Here is a 23,805-nt window from a genome sequence, read left to right on the forward strand (position 1 = left end):
TTCACTTCAAGATTTTGAAGTTTTTTTAATAGGTAGTTCAATAAGGGATGGTATATATATGAATGTGGAGGTGAGGATTGGGCTTTAGACTTTTTGCGAGATATACCATGAAGGACGAAGGTACATATGAAATCGAGAGCATACCATTGTAAGAGGAATTCAAAGTTTATTAGATGGTCTTTTTTTTTTTTGATAGCCGAGGCATCCAACCCCCCCCCCCCCCAAAAAAAAAAAAAAACCAAAAAAAAAAAAAAAAAAAACCAACAACACTCAACAACAACAACAAAACCCAAATTAAAACAAAACGATCCTAATAACGGGTACAGTGGGTCCTACCTTTTCTTAGAATATTTTCATTTTGAATATCTCGGCCATTTCAAAACCCATTTTCGTCAGACAAACGGTGAATCCCTCTTGGACAAAAATTGCGTGCTCTTTTATTTCACAAGAGGTTTATCATTTATCTCACCAAAACATTTAAAAAACCTGAAGTAAGGTGTCGACCAACTACGATCCCTTGCAGTATTGTGAAAATTATTTCAAGAATTCCTTGAGGTTTTAATAAATGCGTTGCATCTGCGTTTGAAACAAACCAAATGATTACACATTTAAACATATTTGTCACGTTTTTTTTAAAGGAATTGTAACACATTTCACAGAGTGGGGGGAGGGGAGAGCAGCGCGGGATTGCTTCGTAATTCGTGATGTGACATTGCTTGTGACATCAAAGATCATAGGATCTTTGGTGACATAATTTCACAAATTAATTTTAGTGCACTATTTGGAAAAATCGCCAGAGGAATGTTTTGATCCAAAATACTATAGAGAACTATAAAATGAAGAAAAAAAAAAGAGGAAATTCCTTTGAGTAGGCCTGAGTCTTGTAATTCGGATAAATGTTTCGGAAACAACATTTGAATCTGAATCACTTATGTAGTATCAAGTTTTTAGTTGTTTTTTTTTTCCACGCACTGTAAAAGCATGGAACAATTGGCTCCATCTACCATTTCCCAAAAGGACCCTTCTAAGTTCAAACATGCTCTTTTTGAGGATCCTTTTTCTGTTTCTGCTCATCCAAGATCCAAGATGGAAGTGTAACTGCCCTGCGGCGCGAACTCGCCGCTCGCTCTCGGCCGGCTCTTCGCCGCCGGCTGGCTATGGGATGGCTGGAGCGCGAGACCGACCCACTACGCGCGGGATATTTGGAAGGATAGTAGTGTAGTGATTTCCACGCGCTAATCAAGAGCACTCTCACACGCTCTGGAAGATGGACACGTCTATGAAAAAGTGTGACTACACCTTTGATACAAGGGATAGCGTGACTTGTGTTGAATTTTCACCATTTGAAACCTCATCGCCTTTGATTGCATACGGCGGCAATTTGAGAGTAAGCGTGGGAACATGCAGATTTCAGGTATGTTTTGGTCGCGTTGCCTTGATGTTGACCCATATACTAAAATCTGTGTAGTGTTACTGTGGAGCTATTGCTACGGGTAGCGGTAGAGCCCAACAAAGGCCTTCGTCTTCTGTCTATGAATGATCTTATTCTAGATATCTATGATACTGTCCAACATCCCTAATAAGAAGGGGCCAACCGGACGATTATACCGTGTGCTGGTGTTTATTGCGCGGAGAGAGAAGTTTAGAATCTATTAATAACCTAGTTGCTTTGCTCTTGGATCCCGAATGATCTTTTCTAGATTTCTATGATACTGTCCAACAGTAACACCCCTAAAGGGCCAACTGGACAGGGAGTGTGCTGGTGTTTATTGCGCGGAGAGAGAAGTTTGGAATCTACTATTCTAGTTGCTTTTCTCTTGGATCTCGAATGATTTTATTCTAGAATAAATAATACTATAATACTGTCCAACACCCCCTAAGAACATGAAGAAGGGGCCAACTGGACGGGGTGTGCTGGTGTTTATTGCACGGAGAGAGAAGTTTAGATTTTAGAATCTACTAGACCTATTCTAGTTGCTTTGCTCTTGGATGTAGTGCAGGATTGCTGCTTTGAATGAAGGAGTCCTTGTGATGCTGGTGACCATGATTACTGTCGATATGGGAGTGCGTTCCAATCTGTGATACTGCTTGGGATGAATGAGTGCTTATATTGGGATGAATGAGTGCTTATAGCAGTTTTTGTTTGTGGTGTTTGGGATTTAACTTGTACTAAGTTGTAGATGATGACTTCCGGAGAACCCTTCAGACTGGACCTGGACGCAGGGATTTTCAGCAGATTCCAGCTCATGCTTCGTATCTGTTATGTTACTGTAATGCTATATCGGATCTAGCTTCTGTGTTAGTGTTTGTAAAGCTTCAACTCAACTAAAAAATTATTAAACTTGATGGAATTGTGAATTTGTTCTGGAAGTCGAAACTTGACAAGTGTATGATGGTATCAGGTGTTTTCAATGGCAATATGCACAAACGCACAAACAAAGCAACCTGTCTGGCACCAGATATCAGTACATAATTGTAATATGTGCAGAGTGTCCTGATGCAGCAGTGATGGACGGCCTTTTTAATTGTTCATAGAAATAGACAGTCTACCACTGTAGTACCAGTTTATAACATATTCATCATCCTCACACAGGTATGGTAACTCAATGATTCCAGTCATTCCTCAAACCCATTCTTCTTTGAATGAACAGTGGTTAGAGGCATCGCAGTCATTTATTGTATTTCACTATTAAATTTGTCATGCATTTATATAATCATTCCTACTATAAAAGTATGACTGAATCTAGTACATGTACCAAGTAGTATGCTAATGACTGTGCTTATTTTCACATACAGGAGGAAGATAAACTTCTGTCTGGTTGCGAGTACAAGCACATCAGAGACTTTCATCATGGGACACGGGTCACATACATTGCATGGAGTCCTGTGTCATCGCTGGATATCTTGCCAAGATGTCTCAGGTATTTATATTAAAATGTGAAACCACCTTTATGTGGGATTCATGATACCGTTACGAATACAATGTATCTTTGTGCCTGATTTCTAGTGCAAGCCTTAGTTTGACTTTTTAAGTGCTATAATTGTGAATATTTAGACCAGAAGACACCAAAGTAATGTTAATAAGATCTTTTCTACTGAAAAAAAAAGAAGAAAAACACAGAGAGGTAGAGCTAAATCAATGCAATGGACACCTGAGTAGACTGTCAATGAAATCACTTGTTTGTATAATCTACACAAAGATACCTTGAACTTGGACAACATACAAGTTTGGTGGAAAATTTAAGTTCGTCCAAGATGGCAGGCATCAACTAGACTAGAAATCTACTGCCCAAATACCATGTTTGTTTGTTTTTTTCTTGTCAACAGTGCACCAGGATATAGCAATTGGTTGTATCTAATGGTGTGAGGTGAGTTTTGTTATCAAATGTATATTTGCTTGAAACTTTAAAAATAATTTTATGTTCCTACCTGTCATTTTTTTTTTAATTGTATGTGACCCTACCATGAGAGATGTGTTATTTCTTTTAAGTATAGTTTATGCTGCCTAAAATTGGAAAGTTTTTTTTTAAAATGAATTTATCATTATTCTGCTGTTTAGATTTTGTACAGCTGGAGCTGATAGCAAAATACGGGTGTTCAGCTCAGACTTGAAAGACCAAGACACTGTTCAGGTAGGAGAGATTGTGGAATATAACCTTATGGCAATACGTACAATTTCTGTCTTTTCATATTATTCTATTGCTGAAATTTGTGAGAGGAAATAGTATCAACTACATCATTCCTTTCTCTCAGTCATGCAGAACATATCATTCGAGAATTTTAGTGATAGCCTACATTTTATCACCACTGACTTCTTCCTTCGGCTGTACTCATTGTCAATTGTACTGGAATAGTTAAGTTTCTTCTGTTTGTGTTTGTTACATACTCAAAAAGCTGCATCACTTCGGTGATCCCTCGCATTTATCCCCAAGTTGAATTATCCTTCGCGTTTATGCCAGGTTTGAGTGTGTACGTATGTGTCACACACAAACACACTGTGCTATAGCTTCTGACCATTCGAGCATTGAGAATTTAGGGTTTCTGGGACAAACACTGAACTAGGGCTTTCTATAGCTCAGTCACTAGAGCTCCAGGCTAGCAATCCGGAGGTCTTGGGTTCGAATCCCAATGGAATCCCATTTTCTTTGCTCATTTTTCTAGGAATAGTAGAGTAACACAGTTAACTTTGAATTATGATTTCTTCACAATGAATCAGATATTCTGTTTGTTTTGTTTGTTGTTTTTTTTTTTTTTTTAAGTTTTTTTTTAGAAATTCAGGAAAAAGACAATGAATGAACGAAATTAATTTTAGTACTTGATCACATGTCACTGAAATCTGTAGAATTGTGACAAAGCCAACTGAGGATAGATGTAGAGTATTCACAATTTTCTGTGAAGTATTAAGAATGCTAAGTTGTTATGGAATTGCTGACAGTTTCTCTAGTTTCACCAGTGAAGTTGACTTCTTGAACATTTGTGGCATGCAGTTAGCATATATAGATCGGTGGGTTTTTTGTTATTATCATTACACATATTATTTTTTTTATAGTTTGCTACGAGTGATACTTGAAAAGTATTCAGCCTTGTGGATTGCCTCACATTGTTGGCAAATGCAGGTACAATGTTATTTCAGTAATGTATGTGATGAAACATGCTTTTCTCTTTTCCTAGGTAATAAAGGGCCATAAAGACTATGTGAATGCCCTAACCTTTGAACCAATCAAAGGGGAGATCATAGCTAGTGTAAGTGATGATTACTCATGTCGACTGTGGGATCTGGACGGCAGGCAGAGGATGATGTTTCCCCTGAAGTCAGCTGGAATGTCAGTGTGCTGGAACCAGAATGATCCAAATAAGGTATTCTTTTCATGATCTTTTGTTGGAAGAAATTTATTCACTGTTTATTCAGGATGTTATAATACGGTGTCAGCTGTTACATAATTCATTTTAAAACTGGGAGATATTTCCTGGAAAGTAGGAAATGCATGTACAATGTAGCAGAGTATTCAACTTGGTACAGACATGTTATCACAGTTGACCTGATATTTCATTGATGCATTGTTTTGCTTTGTTTTGTTTTGTTTTTGCTCTGTATTAAAGCTTAGGGATTTATAGCAGTGGTAAGTTAACATAAAACATTCTAATATTTACTCCTGAATGTGAACAAAACTCAATGAATTTGAGAACAAAACATGTAGACAGTGAATTCATAATATTCTAGAATGAGATTTAATATGAAAATTAGTTTGAAAGAGGGGATGATGGCAAAGATAGAGCTTCATATTTGTACCAGTAACATGATTATTAAAGGATATGTAAGGAGGATTTAAAGGGGAAGGCTAGTAACTGATCAGTGGGAATCAGTGGAAATGCTGGGAGATGATTGTTCCAATCCTTATGGGATTCATTCAAGAGTTCATTGTATATCTATTGTTGTGTGAAAATGATTTGCTTCAGAACGGTCTCATATTCAAGTAATGTGCAGATTAATGCTCCGTCACTGACCAGGGACGCTAACCTGGAAGCATTAAACTGCACATTACTTGAATATGAGACCATTATGAAGCAAATCATTTTCACACAACAATAGATATACAATGAACTCTTGAATGAATCCCATAAGGATTGGAACAATCATCTCCCAGCATTTCAACTGATTCCCACTGATCAGTTACTAGCCTTCCCCTTTAACATGCTATGTTACATGTACATTCATTTGTCTGCAGCTAATGGTTGCTGAAAAGAATGGTACCCTTCGTTTCTACGATCTGATCAGCGAGCAGCCTTTCATGTCCCTGGAGACAGGGCGGCCTAGACTGATGTGTGCTGACTGGAGTCTGTGTGACCCCACCAGGGTGGGTGCCATCGTCGGTGGGGAATGGATGGTTTGGGACATCACACGTTCCAGGTACAGTAACAGCAGGAAAAGAGAAAGTCAACAATAAGGAGCAAGCACAAAGACGATAAGATATTTGGAAGGGGAGGGAAGGGGTATGTCAGATTTCATACTCATCATGCCAACAGTCACTTTGTAATGGATGTAGATTTTATGGCATAATGTATTCATAGAATTTTAATATCTTATTCTCATCAATCGATCATCTGTGGGTTTAATTTTGTGCACATGCTTTTAAGGAGGCATTCATTTTTATTATAAGGATGCCTCAAGCTAGAAGATGCTCTTTGCTTAAAGGGAAGGCAAACCCAAAGAGCAATGTGGATTGAGTAAAAGCATTATCATTAGTAGAACACATCAGTGAAAATTTGAGAAAAATCGGACTATCGATGCAAAAGTTATGAATTTTTAACGTTTTGGTGTTTGGACCGCTGGATGAGGAGACTACTAGAGGTTATGACTTATTAGTGGACAACAATATAAAGAAAATATAAAAGGAATTTCACAAAAATTCCTTTTTCTACCAAAATGAAAGAGCTCTTGACTAACCACTTTCAGAAAGCAGGGGGAATAAGTGCTACCCCTCACATATGTCAGTATCAAGTTGATGGAATGTGTAATTTTCATGAAAAATGAATTTTTACTGATTTCCCTTTATATTTTCTTTACATTGTAGTCCACTCATACGTCATAACCTCTAGTAGTCTCCTTACCCAGCAGTTCCAACTCCAAAACTTTAAAAGTTCATAACTTTTGCACCGATTGCCCGATTTTCCTCAAACTTTCACTGATGTGTTCTACTAATGTTACTGCTTTCACTCAATCCACATTGTTCTTGGGGTTTACATTCCCTTTAAAAAGAAATTGAGAGTTTTTAACCACATAACTGACTCTCTTGTAATGGTATCATAGTCTAAATAAATGAATCAAAGACCATTTTCATTGTAAATGCCTAATAGAGCAATTATTATTAAAATTTAGACCTAACAGTTATGATACCAAGTAAACTGCAAATATTGTATTGTGATTGAAGACTAAACAAAGTTGATGTCATGTACTCCATCATAATTTTCTTGATAAGGATATGACAATAGGGAAAGACATCTTGACGCTTTTGACCATATTCTGTCAATGTGCAGCCAGCCGCAAGACTCAGAACTGGCACATGGGGAAGGCGGAGGCGAGTTCAGGTGGTGTCGGTCTAGTGAGAACCTCTTTGCCACCACCGGCAGGCCAAACAATGAGATCAAGGTCTATCACCTTGGCCATCATCAGGTGTGTAAACCAGCTTCAGATCCTTGGGAGTCATAGGGGGAAAAAAAATATTCCTTGAGCATTTTTTGTTGTGTTGTTTTCTGCACAGCATCAAAAAAAAAAAAAACAAAACAAAACAAAACAAAACAAAACAAACAAACAAAAAAGACTACATGTATACATCTGAAAACTTAAAGAAAGTGATTACGAGTTTACTAAATGAAATAAATTTACAAAGTTCAAGAGATTTTGTTAGATGTGTGTTAGGAATCTCAAAATAGGCTGCATTCAGAGCAGCACACACTGCAGTGGAGTCTCAAATTTTGCCATGTTTTCCATTTAAAGTATTGCTTGTATGTATTATTGTGAGTTTACTATCTAAAGGATGTTTTATTTCAAAAGAGGCTTGGGATATATTGATGCAGTTTCCTAATGCTCCTAAAGACTTTTATGATCACTTCTGCCTGTCATTTTTTTTTTCAGTTTCGAGACATTTGTGGTCAATTATTGATGATATGCTAAACACTATCTGTATACACCTGCGTACAGGTGCCCCTAGAACAGAAAAGATAAACGGGCATGTGCCAATGGTACATGTGCTACAGTTTTAGCTTGTTTGCTACTTTCATTTATGGTGAAATCAAATTTCAATCAAAAATATCAAAAATAATTATATATAATAAATATAGATATCAAAATATCATCTTGTATCATTTTCCACCTCCAGGTGCCAGTAAGTGAGAGCCTACCCATTCTTGGGGGCCTGTCCTGGCACGCCTTTCTGCCCGTCTGTGCCATCGGTGGTGACAAGCGAGTACATCTCTACCCAGCGGAACCTTGATATATTTGTAATCCTTCCATACATAGGATATATATATTTTTTTCGTTGTGTGTATTTAATACTATGATGTTGACATGTCCAAAGTGGCATTTGTAAGGAAGATGGAAGTACAGCTGCCTGCATGTATATAAGAAATGAATTCCAATACGTTACCATTTCTTTTCATACAACAAAATCACTATTTTGCCCCAAAGTGCTGACGTTCTTTTATGCGTGAAGTTGTACTTTTCACTTGTAATTGTGGCTGAAAGCAGTGTGTTGGTCCTATTAAATGGTTCTGTCTTTTTTTTAATTTAGTTTACTTAAGTCGACAATACTTAATGCCTGGAAAGACGACAAGAATTTTAGATATACATGATTGCCTTAGAATGAAGCAAATCTGCCAATCTGTGCTGTCAGTTCTGTGTCTGGAGCATACCTTAGCAAGCAGATCAAAGTTGCAACGGTGTACTGCATTGAATTGCCTGCTAAAATGAAAAAGGCATTACTGCCATTGAAGGTCTGGAGAATAAGATCCTCTCTTCTGATGTGACATTTAATTCATGAGACATTTTGACATTCAACTTTGATTGGAAAATAACAAAATCACTATGAAGCTTCAATAATAGTTGGTAGTCAACAAAAAAAGAAAAAGAAAAAAGGATTAAATCTCACAATGCAAAATGGGCTGAATCTCTGCAGAAATGTGTGATTGGCCAGCATGTTCTCTGTGTTGACAATCATACATATGCACAGCAGTTCAAAATGGCAAGTACCACAGTAGGTATTCTATGCCTCTACACACACAAATGTTGTTATTTGTATATGTGCAACTCTGTTAAATGTATAAGCAGCTGTAATGATATTAAAGTTGATTCTCCATGGACCAAAGGAGATGCAGTGATTTGTGTAAAGCTCCAACTTTCCTGAAGATGAAATCATGTATACGCCGAATATTTCGCAAGGTTTTTATTTTCGCGAGTTAGATGCTATGTACGAAATTAAAGACACACAAAAATATTGACTCTGATCCTGTTATGAATGTGACGTACACGTATTCTATACATTTCTCCATTCAGCTCAGTAATCCACAATCGCGAATTTGACCACTCGTGAAATTGTCAGGCAGTCCCGATTCGTGAAGATTTAGACTCGCTAAATATATGTGTACAGTACTTGTTCACATTACAGGTGGATCTCAGTTGATACAGGACATGGTGTGTGGGGTAAAATCTGACTAACTCTGCTTACCAATGCAGATCATGTTGACATGCCTTATTGAGGTTCATAACACCATTGACTTGCTTTTCATAATCCAAATTATGCGGAGGGTTAAGTTTGTGAGTATGAGAACATGCAATGCACTTTTGGGTAGGCACCTATTTATGTCTGAATAGGGGAACCTCATTATAACAAGGACCTGAAAACCATGACAATTAACATATGATCGAGATTCTCAATATATCCAGATGTAAAAACAAAGAAATGAAAGAGCCTGGCAGAATCACCCTGTTATAAGAGGGCTCTACTGATCTAACTAACCTCTTAACCCGTTGAGGATGAGCTGATTTTGCTACAACACATGTTTCCATAGACACCCGCCCGAGTATTCTCTGGACTGGTCTTCACTCGGGTGATAATGAAATTCCACTATACAACAAGCATGCAGCATAGTTCAACCAACTTTGCACCAAAGAAAGATACCATTATACTTGCACTGCATCTGTCCAATACACACACACTTCTGCACGACTTGTTTGTACTACACAGTATGTCCCCCCCAAAATTACAGATTTTCACTTTGATAACACCCAATATGATAAAACTGTCTAAATGCTACTTCAAGGTCTTAGAATATATTATCTTAGCTCTATTTTGCAGAAAACCCCATTCAATTTGGTTGAGCAGTCACAGAGAAATGTGGATTGTTGTAAAGCATGTCATGAGTCTGATACTTCCAAGTTTAGCACTTCGATGCTCTTGTGTGTAAATACAATAGACAGAACTTGGAGGGAAGAGATTCCTGACATCCTCTACAAAATTCCTCATTTCTCTTTGACCACTGAAGCAAATCGAATGGGGTTTTCTGTAAGATGTGGGCAATGAGTTATAGTTTCATACCCTGAATTTGTACTTGGATTGATTCACCATTTTTAAAGATATCATTGCGGAGGGTCCTGTTGTATTTTTTTTTTGAACATACGGTACAAGGTTGACCTTACCCTATAGTATTTGCTGTAACAATAAAAAGGTTTCTCAGAAAATCACTAAATTAACTTTCTGGGCATTTAGTGTCTCGTAGATGTTAATGGGGGATTTTTAGAACCTTTTTTAGAACACCACTGTAGATGCATGGAACCTTTATGCTGTGGACTGCATACTACTAGTAAGACATATCTGCCAACAAGATCCGTCTTTTACAATGACAAAGAGAAATGCAGGAGGCACTTTAATTTGTTTTCCAGACATAGGAAATGTGTGCCTGGAAAAAATAGAAGAGGTAGCAATTAACCTCAGAGACCAAATACTAGACCAGAAAGGGAACATTGCATGCATTTTGACAGAGCTATTTTACATTCTTCGTTATCAATCTCCCTGCTGCCAATATGTGTAAATATTTAGAATGTGTCATTACATGTGAAAATGTACTGTAAAACACCAAAAATAAATGAAATCAAAACAAACAGTAAACAGTTGATAAATATTCTATTTGATGTCAGTCTTTACAGTGGAATCCCGTTATAACTAAGTCCTCGGGACCAGCAGTTTTCTTTCGTTTTATCGAAATTTCATTATAACCGAACAATACAACTTGTACAACAATAAAAATATATAAAGTGAATAACTTTACAGCCTGAATTTCTACTTCGTTATTACCGGAACTTTGTTGTAACCATGTTCATTATAACGGGAGTGCACTGTATTCCGGAGTGGTTTTAGTGAATTTACAGAAATTGAAAGTGCATGGTACTGTAGTAACTGAGAGAGAGGACTTGGGGAAGAGACAATATGACTGGAAGGGTGTGCCTGTGTGGTTATATGAGTGTGTGTGCATACAAGTAGTATAGTAGAAAAGATAACTGAAACAGAAAGCTCTGCAGAAGTCCAAAGTAGGCTAATGGGAGTCATGTGAAAGTGACTATCCAAATGCCTACATAACATTCTCTGGGTGAACATACACACACACTCACACACACACACACACACACACACACACACACACACACACACACATTCACATACTAATTGTACTTTTACTTGGTGAACTGCAGTGCTCTCACCTCACCACAACCGGAAATTTTTACATTAAAAAATGTGTTTTAATGTTTTCTATTTAGCCTACGAATAGACATGGCTTTGAAAAGCTTTACGAAGATGTGTCCAAATGGATATGTTGGTGTTTTTCCTTCATTTAGTGGAGCATCATTTGATCAATGTAAGATGGCTCTGACTTCCCAGGATCTAGTGATACATGTATCATACAGTACTGATTCTCAACCAGATTTGACTTGCGATAAGGACAAGCTAGAAATCACATTGACACACAGGTAACCACATGACGATTGTAGAGTCATACCTTGACAGGCATGTAGTGAATGTATTTCATTACAGATGCCACTGCCATTTGCCACTCGTATGAATAATAATTATGGTAATCGTGCTGTCATGTCTGACACCTCAGTCACCAATTCAGTGAAATAGAAATCGAGCATACATAACAAGAACACATTTATGATATTGGAGCAGTAATGCAATAGAACCGATTTCTATGTGTGCTCACACACACGCGGACATAAAGAGAGAGAGAGAGAGAGAAAGAAACACTTTCTGACTTTCAGATACTGTTTTCACTATCTTTCTGGTGAATGTGCAGCAAGGAAGTTTCCTGCCAGCAGAATCTATACACTTGTACTTTACAAATGTTGGTGCAATTTGAAGTGAATCTGAATTTACAATCATAGCAATAATATTTATCAGTAAATGATCGTACACTTTTAAGACTCATGACTGCCTGCTCATGCACTGACTACACCTCTTTTGTTCCCACCAAACTCCATTTTGGTACAGTGCCCCTTCTTATATGGCCATTTTGTGTTGTTGCTGGCATTCAAGCAGAAGTTACGCATCAACTGTAGTGATCCAAGCACATACCATCTGACAATAATATCTTCCGTGGAGAGTAATTTCTATCAACAATGTACACTTTGGTCTATTTTTGAAAGGATTTCGTGCAACTATGCATAGAGTATGAAAATCGTAAGATTAATTTGCCATCATTTATTTGAAAATTTCCCACTGTGGAAGTGGCAGTCCCTGCTGCAGTAATAGACTTCTCATTACAGCTGTATAAGATGCTGCTTTAACTCTGGCCGAATCTGAACACAAGGACGCACTCGGGTATCCATGATTCTATTCGCAACAGCTGGAGCCTTAGCTTTTCATCCCCAAGAGCCCAGTCTACGCAAATGGCAACGTGACTCTCCAAAAGCATCTTGAAAATGACACAATGACTTCATTTTGACTTCAACATTCAGAGAATTGCTGCTCACGGGGTAATACTCACTTCTGTAATGCAGAATATCATACTTTAAGAGGTATCTTCCTTTGATATGAATATGTGTGGCAAATGCTTCTGTCCTATTGACTTGCAGACTGATATCAGCAGATAATCATGTTCAAACCATGCACACTTTTCCATTGCACATATTGCATCACAGGCTTGAAGTCGCAAGGATGCAAGTCATCTAAAATCCTTCATCATCTATGACCAGTGACCTTTTCCAGCATATCCGCACTATCGGCATGTCACCATTTCTTATCACTTTCATAATACTTCTGGTGATAAGTTTTCCTTGTCAAGTGTTCCACGCATGAAACAGCAACAAGGTCCCACATTTTGCGACAGGAGATCCAGTAGATTGTTTCATGCCCTCAGCACACGTCAGTGTATGATGTCAAATGCTAAACCAGTTAGGAACGCCACCTCTCCGTGATAATAACTTGGCGGCTTTCTTCTCCTTATCCTTCAGATCTTCCGCCATTTCTTCATTCTTTTTCTCCTCTGTGTCAGGGAACAACTCTGGGAATTCAAATGTCTGTCCTTCAGCCTACATGACCAAAACATAAAAAGTGCACACAAATGATACACCTCAAGTTTGGAATTTCAGATTTCTGCCTAAGTCACATTTAATCACCTTATCAAGTTAAAATTTGGTAACAAATACATCTACATGATCTGTGGCGACACTTGACTACCAATAACCACAATAATAATGCATGATTGCGTAACTTTTTAAATTTATAGAAACAAACATCAACAATCATATCTTATACAGTTGTACATGGAATGTCTTTGAGTAGCAGAGCTCTCATACATATGTGTCACTTTTATACAAGTACACAGTAATAAGGAATGAAACATGATTTGGTTCACAATTTATTTTTTTTTTTTTGGCTCCAGCTTTTATTTTGCACAAATTGTACTAGTTTATCTTCCCACAAGTTGTTAAAACAATATTATGAAAAAAAAAAACCCCAAAAACAGGTGGGATGATTTCATAGATAATAAAACTATACTTTCATTTGCTTACATCTAATCTTACAAGGCTCCCAACAATTTTATGAATTTGTCTTCATTCCAAACATGTCTATAGTTCGTGTTTTATCAATAAGTCAGGGAAATGATTTTGAAGTGATATTGTGAAAACGTTCTATGCCAGTCATTCAAGCTATAATTCAGTACTATGACATGTATCACGTATGCCTGCTGTAATATCCATCTTCAAAAAGACTATTAAAGATGACACAAAATGTACTTTACCAGAGTGACATAAGCCAGCTTGTAATCTTCCCGCAACTTGACCCTCTGGTTTTTGTGGTTCCGGTCAAAGGGCACGTAAACTATTCTGGTATTAACTCTGGCCACAGGAACTTTGTAGATGTTTTGAAGGTAGTTTTTGATGTCAAATTTTGTCATCCTGATGAAGTATGGGAACAAAAATACAAAATACATAAATGTCACTCCATACAGACAAATTGGAATGTGGGGTTTACAAAAAAGAGACAAAGTCTTCATCAAAGCTATCATGAATAATGCCATCACAATGAAAATATGTACCATAAGTACAGTGAAACCCCGTTATAACGAGTTCGGTTATAACGAGGAACCGCTTATAACGAGGTGATCGCGTCGGTCCCGTTTTCCTTTGCGTGTAAACCTATGGCAGAACGAATCGGTTATAACGAGTTCGGTTATAACGAGATTCCGGTTATAACGAGGACAATTTCGGTGCATCATGATAAGGAAAAACATAAGCAATTTGATCGGATATAACGAGGTTCCATTTCTTGACTAAATTGCCGCTTTCAAACATGCGACAAACGAAACATTGAAAACCGAATTCACGCTATCCACGTCTTTTTCCCGTTTTGCAGAGAACCGTTCCTTCCATATTTTCTTCTAAATCATGCGATAAGACACAGGAATGCCTTCCGACGACATAATCATTCGATTTTCTTTTTCGCGGGATACGCGTGCGTGATATTAGGTGAGACGACAGCGCAACGAGAAAAAGAAAAAGAAAAAGATAACGCATTAAAAAACTTTGCATGTAGCGACACTTGTGGCCAAAAATGGACAATTGGAATGCGTGTGCAACTCATCATTATCCTTTCCATTTTTAGTTCCGATTTCCAGTTCTTTTGCTGGTTAGCAAATATGAGTGTGGATGATTAAAGCCGAAATAATTAATGAATTCATCGCGATCCCGCCGGATGACAGTAGCGTAAAAATATAGTTGAATAACGATTGTTAACCTACTTAATCGGTGTTCAGAAAAAGAAACAAACGCAATTATTGGTTTGATTAGATCTGAATTTGTTCGTTATCATTTGACAAAATGATTTGAATATGAGTGTGTATGATTGAAGCCGAAATAGTTAATGAAATCATCGCGATCCCGCCGGGTGGCGGAAGCGTAAAAATAGTTGAATAACGTATGTTAACCTACATGTACTTAATCGGTGTTCAGAAAAAGAAACAAACGCAGTTTGAATAGATTTGGATTTGTTCATTATCATTGAACAAATGATAATTTAGATATGAGAGTGTACGATTAAAAGCCGAAATAATTAATGAAATCATCGCGATCTCGCCGGGTGATAGTAGCGTAAAAAGTAGTAGAATACACACGTTAACCTATATTAATCGGTGTTCGGAAATAGAAACAAACGCATTTAACAGTTCAAGAACGGATGTACAAAATGCGAAGAGATTTTCGGAAGAAAATAAAGAACGTATCTATAATCTCTTCGGGCGCAACGATACAGCCGAAATGATTCATGAAATTATTGAATTCCCGCTGGGCACCAACAGCGTAAAATACCTCGCAAGTTAACGATAAACAACGCATGTATGTTACTCTTGAAATCATCGCGATCTCGCCAGGTGACAGTAGCGTAAAAAAAGTTGAATGACGCAGGTTAACCTAAATCAGAAAAAGAATCAAACGCATTTATTAGTTTGAATAGATCTGGGTTTGTTCATTATCACAATTTTAACACTGCATTTCACAATAAAGATTTTTCTTCTTTCAGAATGGTTCACCAGGTACATTGTGTAAAAAGGATCACAACCTTCCACATTCAATCCTGTCGCATAATTATTTTCCAAGAACGGATGTACAAAACGCGAAGAGATTTTCGGAAGAAAATAAAGAACGCATTTTTAATCCCTTCGGGCGCAACGATCATACATTGTACAAGATTACAGCCGAAATGATTCATGAAATCATCGCATTCCCGCTGGGCACCAACAGCGTAAAAATGCCTCCCAAGTTACGGTAAACAACGCCCGTATGTTAATTTGCGCTGGTGTTTAGAAAAACTTAACAAACAAGAATTACAATAAAGATTTAACTCATTTAAGCCCCTGCTTTTTCGTCTAATTCAAAAATATTTTCCTTTATTCTCTCAATAATAATGATCCATCATTGTGTAATAACAACGCAAAGGATGTTCTTAAGTTTCATTGATGGGTGTATGATGTCGTGCTTATGTTTTTCTTTGTTTTTGATGCGTACGGATATAACGAGGTACCGGTTATAACGAGGTAATATCGCCGGTCCCACGGACCTCGTTATAACGGGGTTTCACTGTATATAAAATGAATATTACAGAGGGGGACTAGTCTTTGTTTTTTGTTTTTTTGCTTTCTTACTTTACTCAGAGAAATAATATTATGATTGGCCAAATAAAACAGCCACCTTTTATTGCAGAAATGACAGAAAACAAAATGGTAGTTAACAAACATTAGAAGGAACTTACAGCTGTAATATCAGAACAAGTTTCTACACTTCCTAATTATGTAACAAATACTGACAATGTTCGGCACTATTTTAATCTTAATGTGGGATGTAACCTAAGACAGTTCATAATAGCAGGTCGCAATCAAATTTACAATGTGGACTTACTGTAGATCACACTCAAATGTGACCATATTCGGTGGCATTGGTTTTTTGTTCTTTATCAACTTCATGCAAAAATCTGTGAAGAACACTCTTCGCTGTGGATTTCCCAAGAGGTACAATGGGTATCTGTTTCAGAATCAAAGAAAAGTAAAGAAAAACAAGTACAGTATATCACATTTATCAGAAAATGAACACACTACTTCTGCTTAAAACCTACAAATATGAAAACTAAGATTGACTTCATATTGAGTGACCCCCTTCTCCTTAAAAAAGAAGAAGATATAATTCATTTTCTTTCCTTTTAATTTTGATTTTTGTTTAAAGAAACACAGCCTGCATCCCTATCTGTAAGTACATGTACACAAAAGTGGAAGACTTTCATATGATCAAAAAAAAAAAGAGTAAGCTAAATGACACTTTTTTTAAGACATCAACATATCTGCATACTTATTAGGCACAATGCATGGTAACATTCTTTAAAAATTCTCTCGGGGCTGTACAAGCAAGCATAAGATTTCACATTCTTTTGAAGTTTGTGAATAAGGGTCACTTATTTTAGAAAATGCTCGCTTGAAACAATAAAATATTTAACAAATTCTCATAACTTTAAGCACTTTTAAAGGCAATTTGAATGTGGGCAGTAACATGATGAGTGACACTGGCCAATATTGTTTCCCTTCCTTTTTTCTTCTTTTCTCTATCTCTTTCAGTTAACAGTACACCCCTGAAATGATAAGCATTTCATTTGCCAAGTACAAATTTATAAAATGTTTCAATCAGAATTGAAGTAAAATTAACTACATTGTACTGTGGTGTTAGTGCATCCAAAAGTAGCATTATAACAATGCACCATGGCATTTTTCCCACCTTACTCAAAGCTTCTCTGGCTTTTAATTTTGAATAATGTGGACAATATGTTTCACTGCTTTTACTTTAAAGAATTACTATAATCATTTCAAATCAGGTGACAGTTTATCTATTCATTCATATTCTGCCTGCAGTGTGAATTCTTCCTTACTTCATGAAGTCACCAATATGTCTGGAATGCAGGCAATGATTACAATTGGATTCTTTTCTTCTTACAGTACACATCTGTTTATCTGAGTAAGCATTACATATCCCTATCACTTGAAATGAATAGGGGTAGTAAAGAGAGAGAAAACTTGAACATCATACCTTGATTTGGACATCTTGACAATTCACAGGCTGTGGTAATGAAATTATTAAACGCTGTCCTGGAGCACCCTGTAACTTCCGACGCTCCTGATTGGATTGTGAGTGGATATAAGTTCAGTCACACATGGAGGAATCCACTGATGTTCATGAGCCTGCAAAAGGGGGGGGGGGGGGGAGAGGAGCATTGTGCAAATGAGAAAGTTATAAAAAAATGCACTTTTTGCTGTTCTGTGAGATCAACTGCTTCAAAAGCAAAAGCAGGGTGCTACATACGCACTTGCCTGATTGCCCGGGGCAAGTGAAAATCAAATTTGGGCAAGTGTTTTTGAACAATGAGAACCAATGCTTGCCTGAATTGGGCAAGCAAAAAGTTTTGAAGCCACCTTTTTTCACTTATTCCCCCAACAAACCCACAAAGTCAACCATACAGAAGCCCAAAGATAATGGTTGTTTAGTGATGCAACACACTTTATATTTCATTCCAGCAATTTTTCAATACATGTACTTATGAGAAGAAGCCCCAAACCAATGCAACGGGAACACTTGATCGGACCAAGTTTGTTACTCCATTGTGTTTAAGCGTGCAAATCAATGTGTGCTGCTTGTTCATATGATTGTGTTTCATCAAGCCCTTGACTTGCACATGATTTTCTATATTATTTCCTTATATTTTGGGCTACTTTCTTTTCGGGCGGGTAAAATCAATGTTCGGGCAAGTGTTTTGCTGCAAATTTGAAAATCTGCTTGCCCGACTAGGCAAGTGGTAAAATAAAGTTATGTAGCACCCTGAAAAGCCATATGACATCAGGGTATTACAACAAATATGTCTCCCATTAACCTGAATGTTAAACATGGCAAGGGCCATACACTCTCCTAAGCAGGTAAACTTTTAAGTAAACTTCAACCAACACACATGCAACCACATCCCTGTCACGTGGAGCTCGCCTGGCATGGCAGCAGTATTGATCCCAACTATACACAGCCCAGTTGCTGTATGAATAGCGACAGGCTGTACCAGAATGGCCCACAACACACAGCAAGCACAAGGCGAATTTTACGATCGCGTTGAGTTTTGATACTTGACATCATTTTTTGTCACCTCAAACTCATTAACCCTATTCTAACTGGGGGGGGGGGGTCAAATTGACCCCCCCCTCGACGTTTCGCGCCACGATTCCGCAACGCGCAAAGATTTTGCCGCGTCGTTTCATGACTTTTTTCATTGAAGTCTCCCGCATATTTTGAGACCAAATTTGCGACGTCCGGGTACACCGTTCTGAAATTATGCAATGTTTTGCATATGCATGTCAACCCGAAAACCGCTCAAATTCATGATTTCGTGTGCAAATCCAATGCAAACTGTGTTTTTTTGTTTAATTGATATAAATTAGATTATTTCAACTTTTAACCTTTGAAATAAATCAATTCTAATGTAGATAAGCTTGAAAAAGTGCCTCCAATAAATTTTGGCAAAAAAACAATAGAAAACAAAAGATCGAAGAAACAAGACAATACATAAGAAATTAACAAAACAATAAAAAACAAAAGAAAATGATTTTGATTGCACTATTTTTTTACAAGAAAATTATTTGATGTGTCTTGAAGAACTCTGACACAAAAATTTAATAATCCTTCAGTCTTTTTGATGGAGTTATAGGTGAAAATATGATTTCATGCGTTAATTTGCATAATTAATTTATTAAAAAATATGAAATCAACATTTTTCTATTGTATGACCATGTAATCTTGTAGTTGACATCCGGCTCTATGTTCAGGCAAAATTTTGCGGCGATCGCGCGATCGGCGGCCGAGATCTGAAGGGGGGGTCAAATTGACCCCCCCCCCCAGTAAAAACTTGGTCTCAAATAGCCCAGTTAGAATAGGGTTAAATGTAATCTTCACAAATGAGACTTCATACAATTGTAGCTATGTTATCGATAATGACATACACAATTCACAACTTACCGAAAACAAAGATTATATGCAGTGTTTGTTAACGGCACATATAATAATCGGGAGTTCACGCGATCATGCTGTCGACCGTGCTGCTACACTGAAGCAGCGCACGCACGCAATAGATAGCTGCACTTTCAGCCACGCACGCGTGCGCATAATTTGTAGAGTGGTCAACGCGCCATTATGAATTCAGCAACGATGAACCCCGATGGTCGGGGATTGCGCTAGAAAGTGTCATTTTTTTTTGTTCCATGGACCTTTATCACCAGGGCTCTCTATGGACTTATGTACCTTCTGTAATATAAGCATGCACTTTACGTGAGTAACGTATACATTTTCATAGCTAACATATACTAATTTATAAGTTTTGTAGTTGTGTTGTGGTTCTCCGATGTGATGGCAAGGCCCCGCTCGTCTGATGCCATGCTTTGCACGGCATCTGGTCGGGCTATGTTGATCCCAGTGATGACTGTCTTGTTTGGCACATGCAGCTGTAGAGTAGTCTCACCACACCCCATCAATGCACAGCACAGCATCGGATAAGGACCCATTAACAAGTTATATCCCAATCACCACAAACAAAAACTGCTGTAAATAGACCACTCTTACGAATAAAAATTCCCTGAAATTCATGAATAAAAAATGCCACATATCAAGTGTAAAATTCAAACTATGCAACTACCTCCACACGTGTTCCGAAGAGCACAACAGTGGGCCACGTCGCCGGACTCCCGGAATCATAGTCGCGACCCTCCCGGGTCAGCTTGCATAAGCAGTTTAACGGGTAAGTAACAGGTAAGTAAAGTTGCATGGCAACACATAATTGTTTCATTCCAAGTTTCAAAGTTACTAGTCCGTTTATCTGCATTGAATCTGTACAGCGTGTACACCTACAGCCATGATGGCAGCCGTTTCTGAGATAACTTGAGCGTTTACGCGATATTTATATTTTGCATGCCACCCGTGCCAGAATTTGCGGTATCACCATAGTTCGATCGCAACGTGTTGTGTATGCGTTGAATCTCTCGCACAGCGTGGAGTACATGGAGTACCGCACTCTCCTAGTGCAATGTACGTATACAGCTTCCCCTTCGCGTGGCACGTGCGCCAATACATTCATAGGCAGGGCGAGCACACGGCACGGTACGTCGCGAATGTCGAAGCATGGACATATGGGGTCGAACAATGAGTAGGCTCTACAGGCGTTCGAACGATGATCGCAGCGCAAGCGTTCGGATCATGCACGCTATTTTGCTTCTGCAATTTAGGATGTCGAACACTGGGTAACTTGCTTTCATTGAAGTACTCATTTATTCCATATGAAAGAATTCCAAGAACTACCGCACTCACAACACAGATTGGAACGCACTACCCGGGACTTGGCCGGGGATTTTTATGCAAATATGCCTGGCTAGTCGGGGACTTGGCCGGGAATTTCTGCACAAATATTGCCCGGACTGTCGGGGAATTGGCCGGGGATTTCTGCCCGGCCTGCCGGGGACTTAGCGGGGGATTTCCGTGAAAATTTTGCCCGACCTGTCAGAGACTTGGCCGGGACTTGGCCAGGTGGTGTAACATCTGAAAATTGCAAGTGGGATGCAAGTCCCGGCCATCCCCGGGTACCCAGGGGCCGGGACTACAAGTTCAATTGACAAGTGCATCACCCTAACGTTAGTGTAGTACTGTAGGTTTCTGTAGAGTAGGCCTAGTGTCTATAGACTAGTTAAATTTAAGTAATTAGGTCTAACGTTACTTAAATAATATAAAAAATTTATTTTGGAGCAAATTGCCCATCCGGCAGAGAGCTCCATAAAATTTAAAAGAACAGCAACAATAACAACATAGAAGAAGGAGGAGGAGCTGCTAGCTGGTCACTGGTGCCGCACGCACTCCACTAAACCCCGGCGCGGGGCGCTGTACCCCTACACTACACTGTCTACAGTTAGGGGTTGGGGTCGCGTCGCTGGTGCGGTTAGCACTCCACCAGCTCCCTGCTCGAACTCCACAAACGGGAAATCAAGCACATGGGATTACGCAAAACACTATAGCTTACCTCGCTCGCTACCGACCTAGGTACCGGCGACAGACAAACGCTACCATCCGCTTCTTGGCTCCTTCGCAGTCGAAAGAAATTGCTAAAACTTGAGAAAGACATTCAGATGCCTAATACAGCCAAGTGACGTGCTTTCCTTGCCTTGAAAGTGAATAAAGTTGTCGGAAAAGACAGCGACTTGTAGCAGCCACGACGCATAGCATGCGAGTTTCCTTGGGTCAATGTACTGATACGGCTGTTAGAGGGCAGTGTTCATCCTATGCAGAATTCACGAATTCATGTCGGGTCCGGGTCGCGATTTTTTTTTCCGTAACCCTAACGCGTCGAAATTGCCAATTGTGTCACTTGAGCAAAGACTATCAGTGTACAAGTTGGTTTTTGTACGCATGTGCGTGGACTTCAGCAGGTAGGCGTTGAGTTCGTACTGTTACACAGTATATACAGAGTACCATTGGCATGGTCGTCTGCTAACCACAGAATCAGATTACAACGTGAGAATGGGACGCCGTCCTTCAAGCAGAAACATAACAACGGGTTTGTGTGTATGGGTATGTGTATATCATATGCGCGTGTGTGAGTGTTTGTGTGTGTGTGTGTTTCCACTTCACATGTCATCGCCATCGCGTTCGGCTTTGCCTAATTGCCTGTAGTTTTGTTCGCCGTCTGCTGTCACTTTTCCTGTGTCTCGCTGCGAGACTTGCGTTACTAGGATGCATGCAAACTCGACGTCGTCATCAATGTCTTGCAAAAAGTAAATTGGAGATCTAATTGAAGCTTGGAATAAATCATAATCAAAGTATTATGTATACGTAGCGACACGTAGCGGTATAGGTTAGTGAAGCAACCTTCTTTGTCAAATTTGTAATCTGCTATTTACATGTAGATTAACGTCTATCTTTTCACTTTACTCATGTTTGTATTCCCATATACACTATAATCTTGTATATCTTTTGTGTCATGAGTAATCTTTGAGTATTGTATTCACTGGTTTGTTATATTGTTATTCATACTCTTTGTTTGTACTCTCATACCCCGAGAGGGGGTCGAAAGAGTAAATAAAATTCACAAAATTCACAAATATTTAGGTCTACAGCTGCAGCGATTGCTATTGTTAACATTGATCATGTTTATTAAGCCCCACAAAATCAGATTCGAAGAGGACATTTGTTCTTGGGTAACATGGATGAACTCCTAGGTTAATTTGGGCTTATCCTCCAACTTCATGATGATTCAGAAAGGCGTGGTATAAGGAGGCTCCTTTTTAGTTCAGGTTCATGTATATCAAGGTATATGATTACATTCTCATGCAATAACATCCATGATGAAGATGGGGGAGGGAAGAGAAACTGCGGGATGGGGGGGGGGGGGGGAGAGCTAGTAATCATCGATTTTGATCGATAAAATTTCTCTATAAATATTTTAATTTGATCAGCTTTAAAAAGACATTTTGGATCGGCATTAAAACTCAAAAGATGTGCTATTTCCATCAAAATCAACTCACTTTCCCAGTCCATACATGTACAAAATTGCTCTAGTATCACGGTTTGAATTGCTCTATCAATAATTTTTTGATGTTCACTTTATCATTGCCAACCCTATAGTCCTTCTCATAACCTACCATCGTCACCTCTACCACCACGACCATCACTGAAGGAAACCAAAAACCCAAAAAGAAATGTGGATTGAGTGAAAGCAGCAACATTAGTAGAACACATCAGTGAAAGTTTAAGGAAAATCGGGCAATCGATGCAAAAGTTAAAAACTTTTAACGTTTGGATGTTGGAACCACTGGATGCATGACATATAAAGAAAACAAACATGTTTTCACTTTTCTTGAGTAATGGAAGAGCATTTGATTAACCACTTTCAGAAAGTAGGGGGAATGATACCCTTAACATAAGTCAGTATCAGTTAAGTTGATGGAATGTATAATTTTATTGATTTTTTTTTTTGTGGAATTCTCTTCATATTTTCTTTACATTGTTGCCCATCATGGTCTCTAGTAGTCTCTTTATTCAGTGATTACAACACAAAAATTATAAAAACGAAAAACTTTGCATCGATTGTCCGATTTTCCTCAAACTTTCACTGATGTATAATGCTAATGTTGCTGCGTTCACTCAATCCTTATTGGTCTTTGGGTTTTGGTTTCCTTTCACCAATCATCACTACATACCATCAT

General features: G+C 38.3%; 2 protein-coding genes across 2 annotated transcripts; one reads left to right on the forward strand and one right to left on the reverse strand.

Annotated features, from left to right (window-relative positions):
• The first annotated feature begins 1,167 nt into the window (after window positions 1-1,167).
• Window positions 1,168-10,820, forward strand: LOC140228591 (nucleoporin Nup37-like). The gene is made up of 7 exons (XM_072308820.1): window positions 1,168-1,414; window positions 2,797-2,921; window positions 3,560-3,632; window positions 4,672-4,857; window positions 5,727-5,908; window positions 7,036-7,171; window positions 7,878-10,820. The coding sequence occupies exons 1-7, from the start codon at window positions 1,268-1,270 to the stop codon at window positions 7,989-7,991; spliced, it is 963 nt and encodes a 320-aa protein (XP_072164921.1). The 5' UTR covers window positions 1,168-1,267; the 3' UTR covers window positions 7,992-10,820.
• Window positions 10,821-11,533: 713 nt separating this feature from the next.
• Window positions 11,534-21,832, reverse strand: LOC140228592 (large ribosomal subunit protein uL23m-like). Its single transcript, XM_072308821.1, has 5 exons — window positions 21,624-21,832; window positions 17,615-17,766; window positions 16,442-16,564; window positions 13,792-13,948; window positions 11,534-13,078 (listed from the first exon to the last, which is right to left on the reverse strand). Exons 2-5 carry the CDS (start codon window positions 17,626-17,628, stop codon window positions 12,926-12,928), a joined length of 447 nt encoding a protein of 148 aa, XP_072164922.1. The 5' UTR covers window positions 17,629-17,766; window positions 21,624-21,832; the 3' UTR covers window positions 11,534-12,925.
• Window positions 21,833-23,805: the final 1,973 nt, after the last annotated feature.

This window comes from Diadema setosum, chromosome 5 (genome assembly GCF_964275005.1).
Source record: "Diadema setosum chromosome 5, eeDiaSeto1, whole genome shotgun sequence".
Classification (NCBI taxonomy): domain Eukaryota; kingdom Metazoa; phylum Echinodermata; class Echinoidea; order Diadematoida; family Diadematidae; genus Diadema; species Diadema setosum.

Bases quoted from the DNA above. Each gene is read 5' to 3' on its own strand.
- LOC140228592 (XM_072308821.1), bottom strand. The intron at 13,949-16,441 runs GTAAGTCCACAT...ATACTTCATCAG, and splicing joins ACATTTGAGTGTGATCTACA to GATGACAAAATTTGACATCA. The intron at 13,079-13,791 runs GTAAAGTACATT...TTGGTCATGTAG, and splicing joins AGCTGGCTTATGTCACTCTG to GCTGAAGGACAGACATTTGA.
- LOC140228591 (XM_072308820.1), top strand. From the start codon at position 1,268: ATGGACACGTCTATGAAAAAGTGTGACTACACCTTTGATACAAGGGAT. The intron at 1,415-2,796 runs GTATGTTTTGGT...TTTCACATACAG, and splicing joins TGGGAACATGCAGATTTCAG to GAGGAAGATAAACTTCTGTC. The intron at 5,909-7,035 runs GTACAGTAACAG...GTCAATGTGCAG, and splicing joins TGGGACATCACACGTTCCAG to CCAGCCGCAAGACTCAGAAC.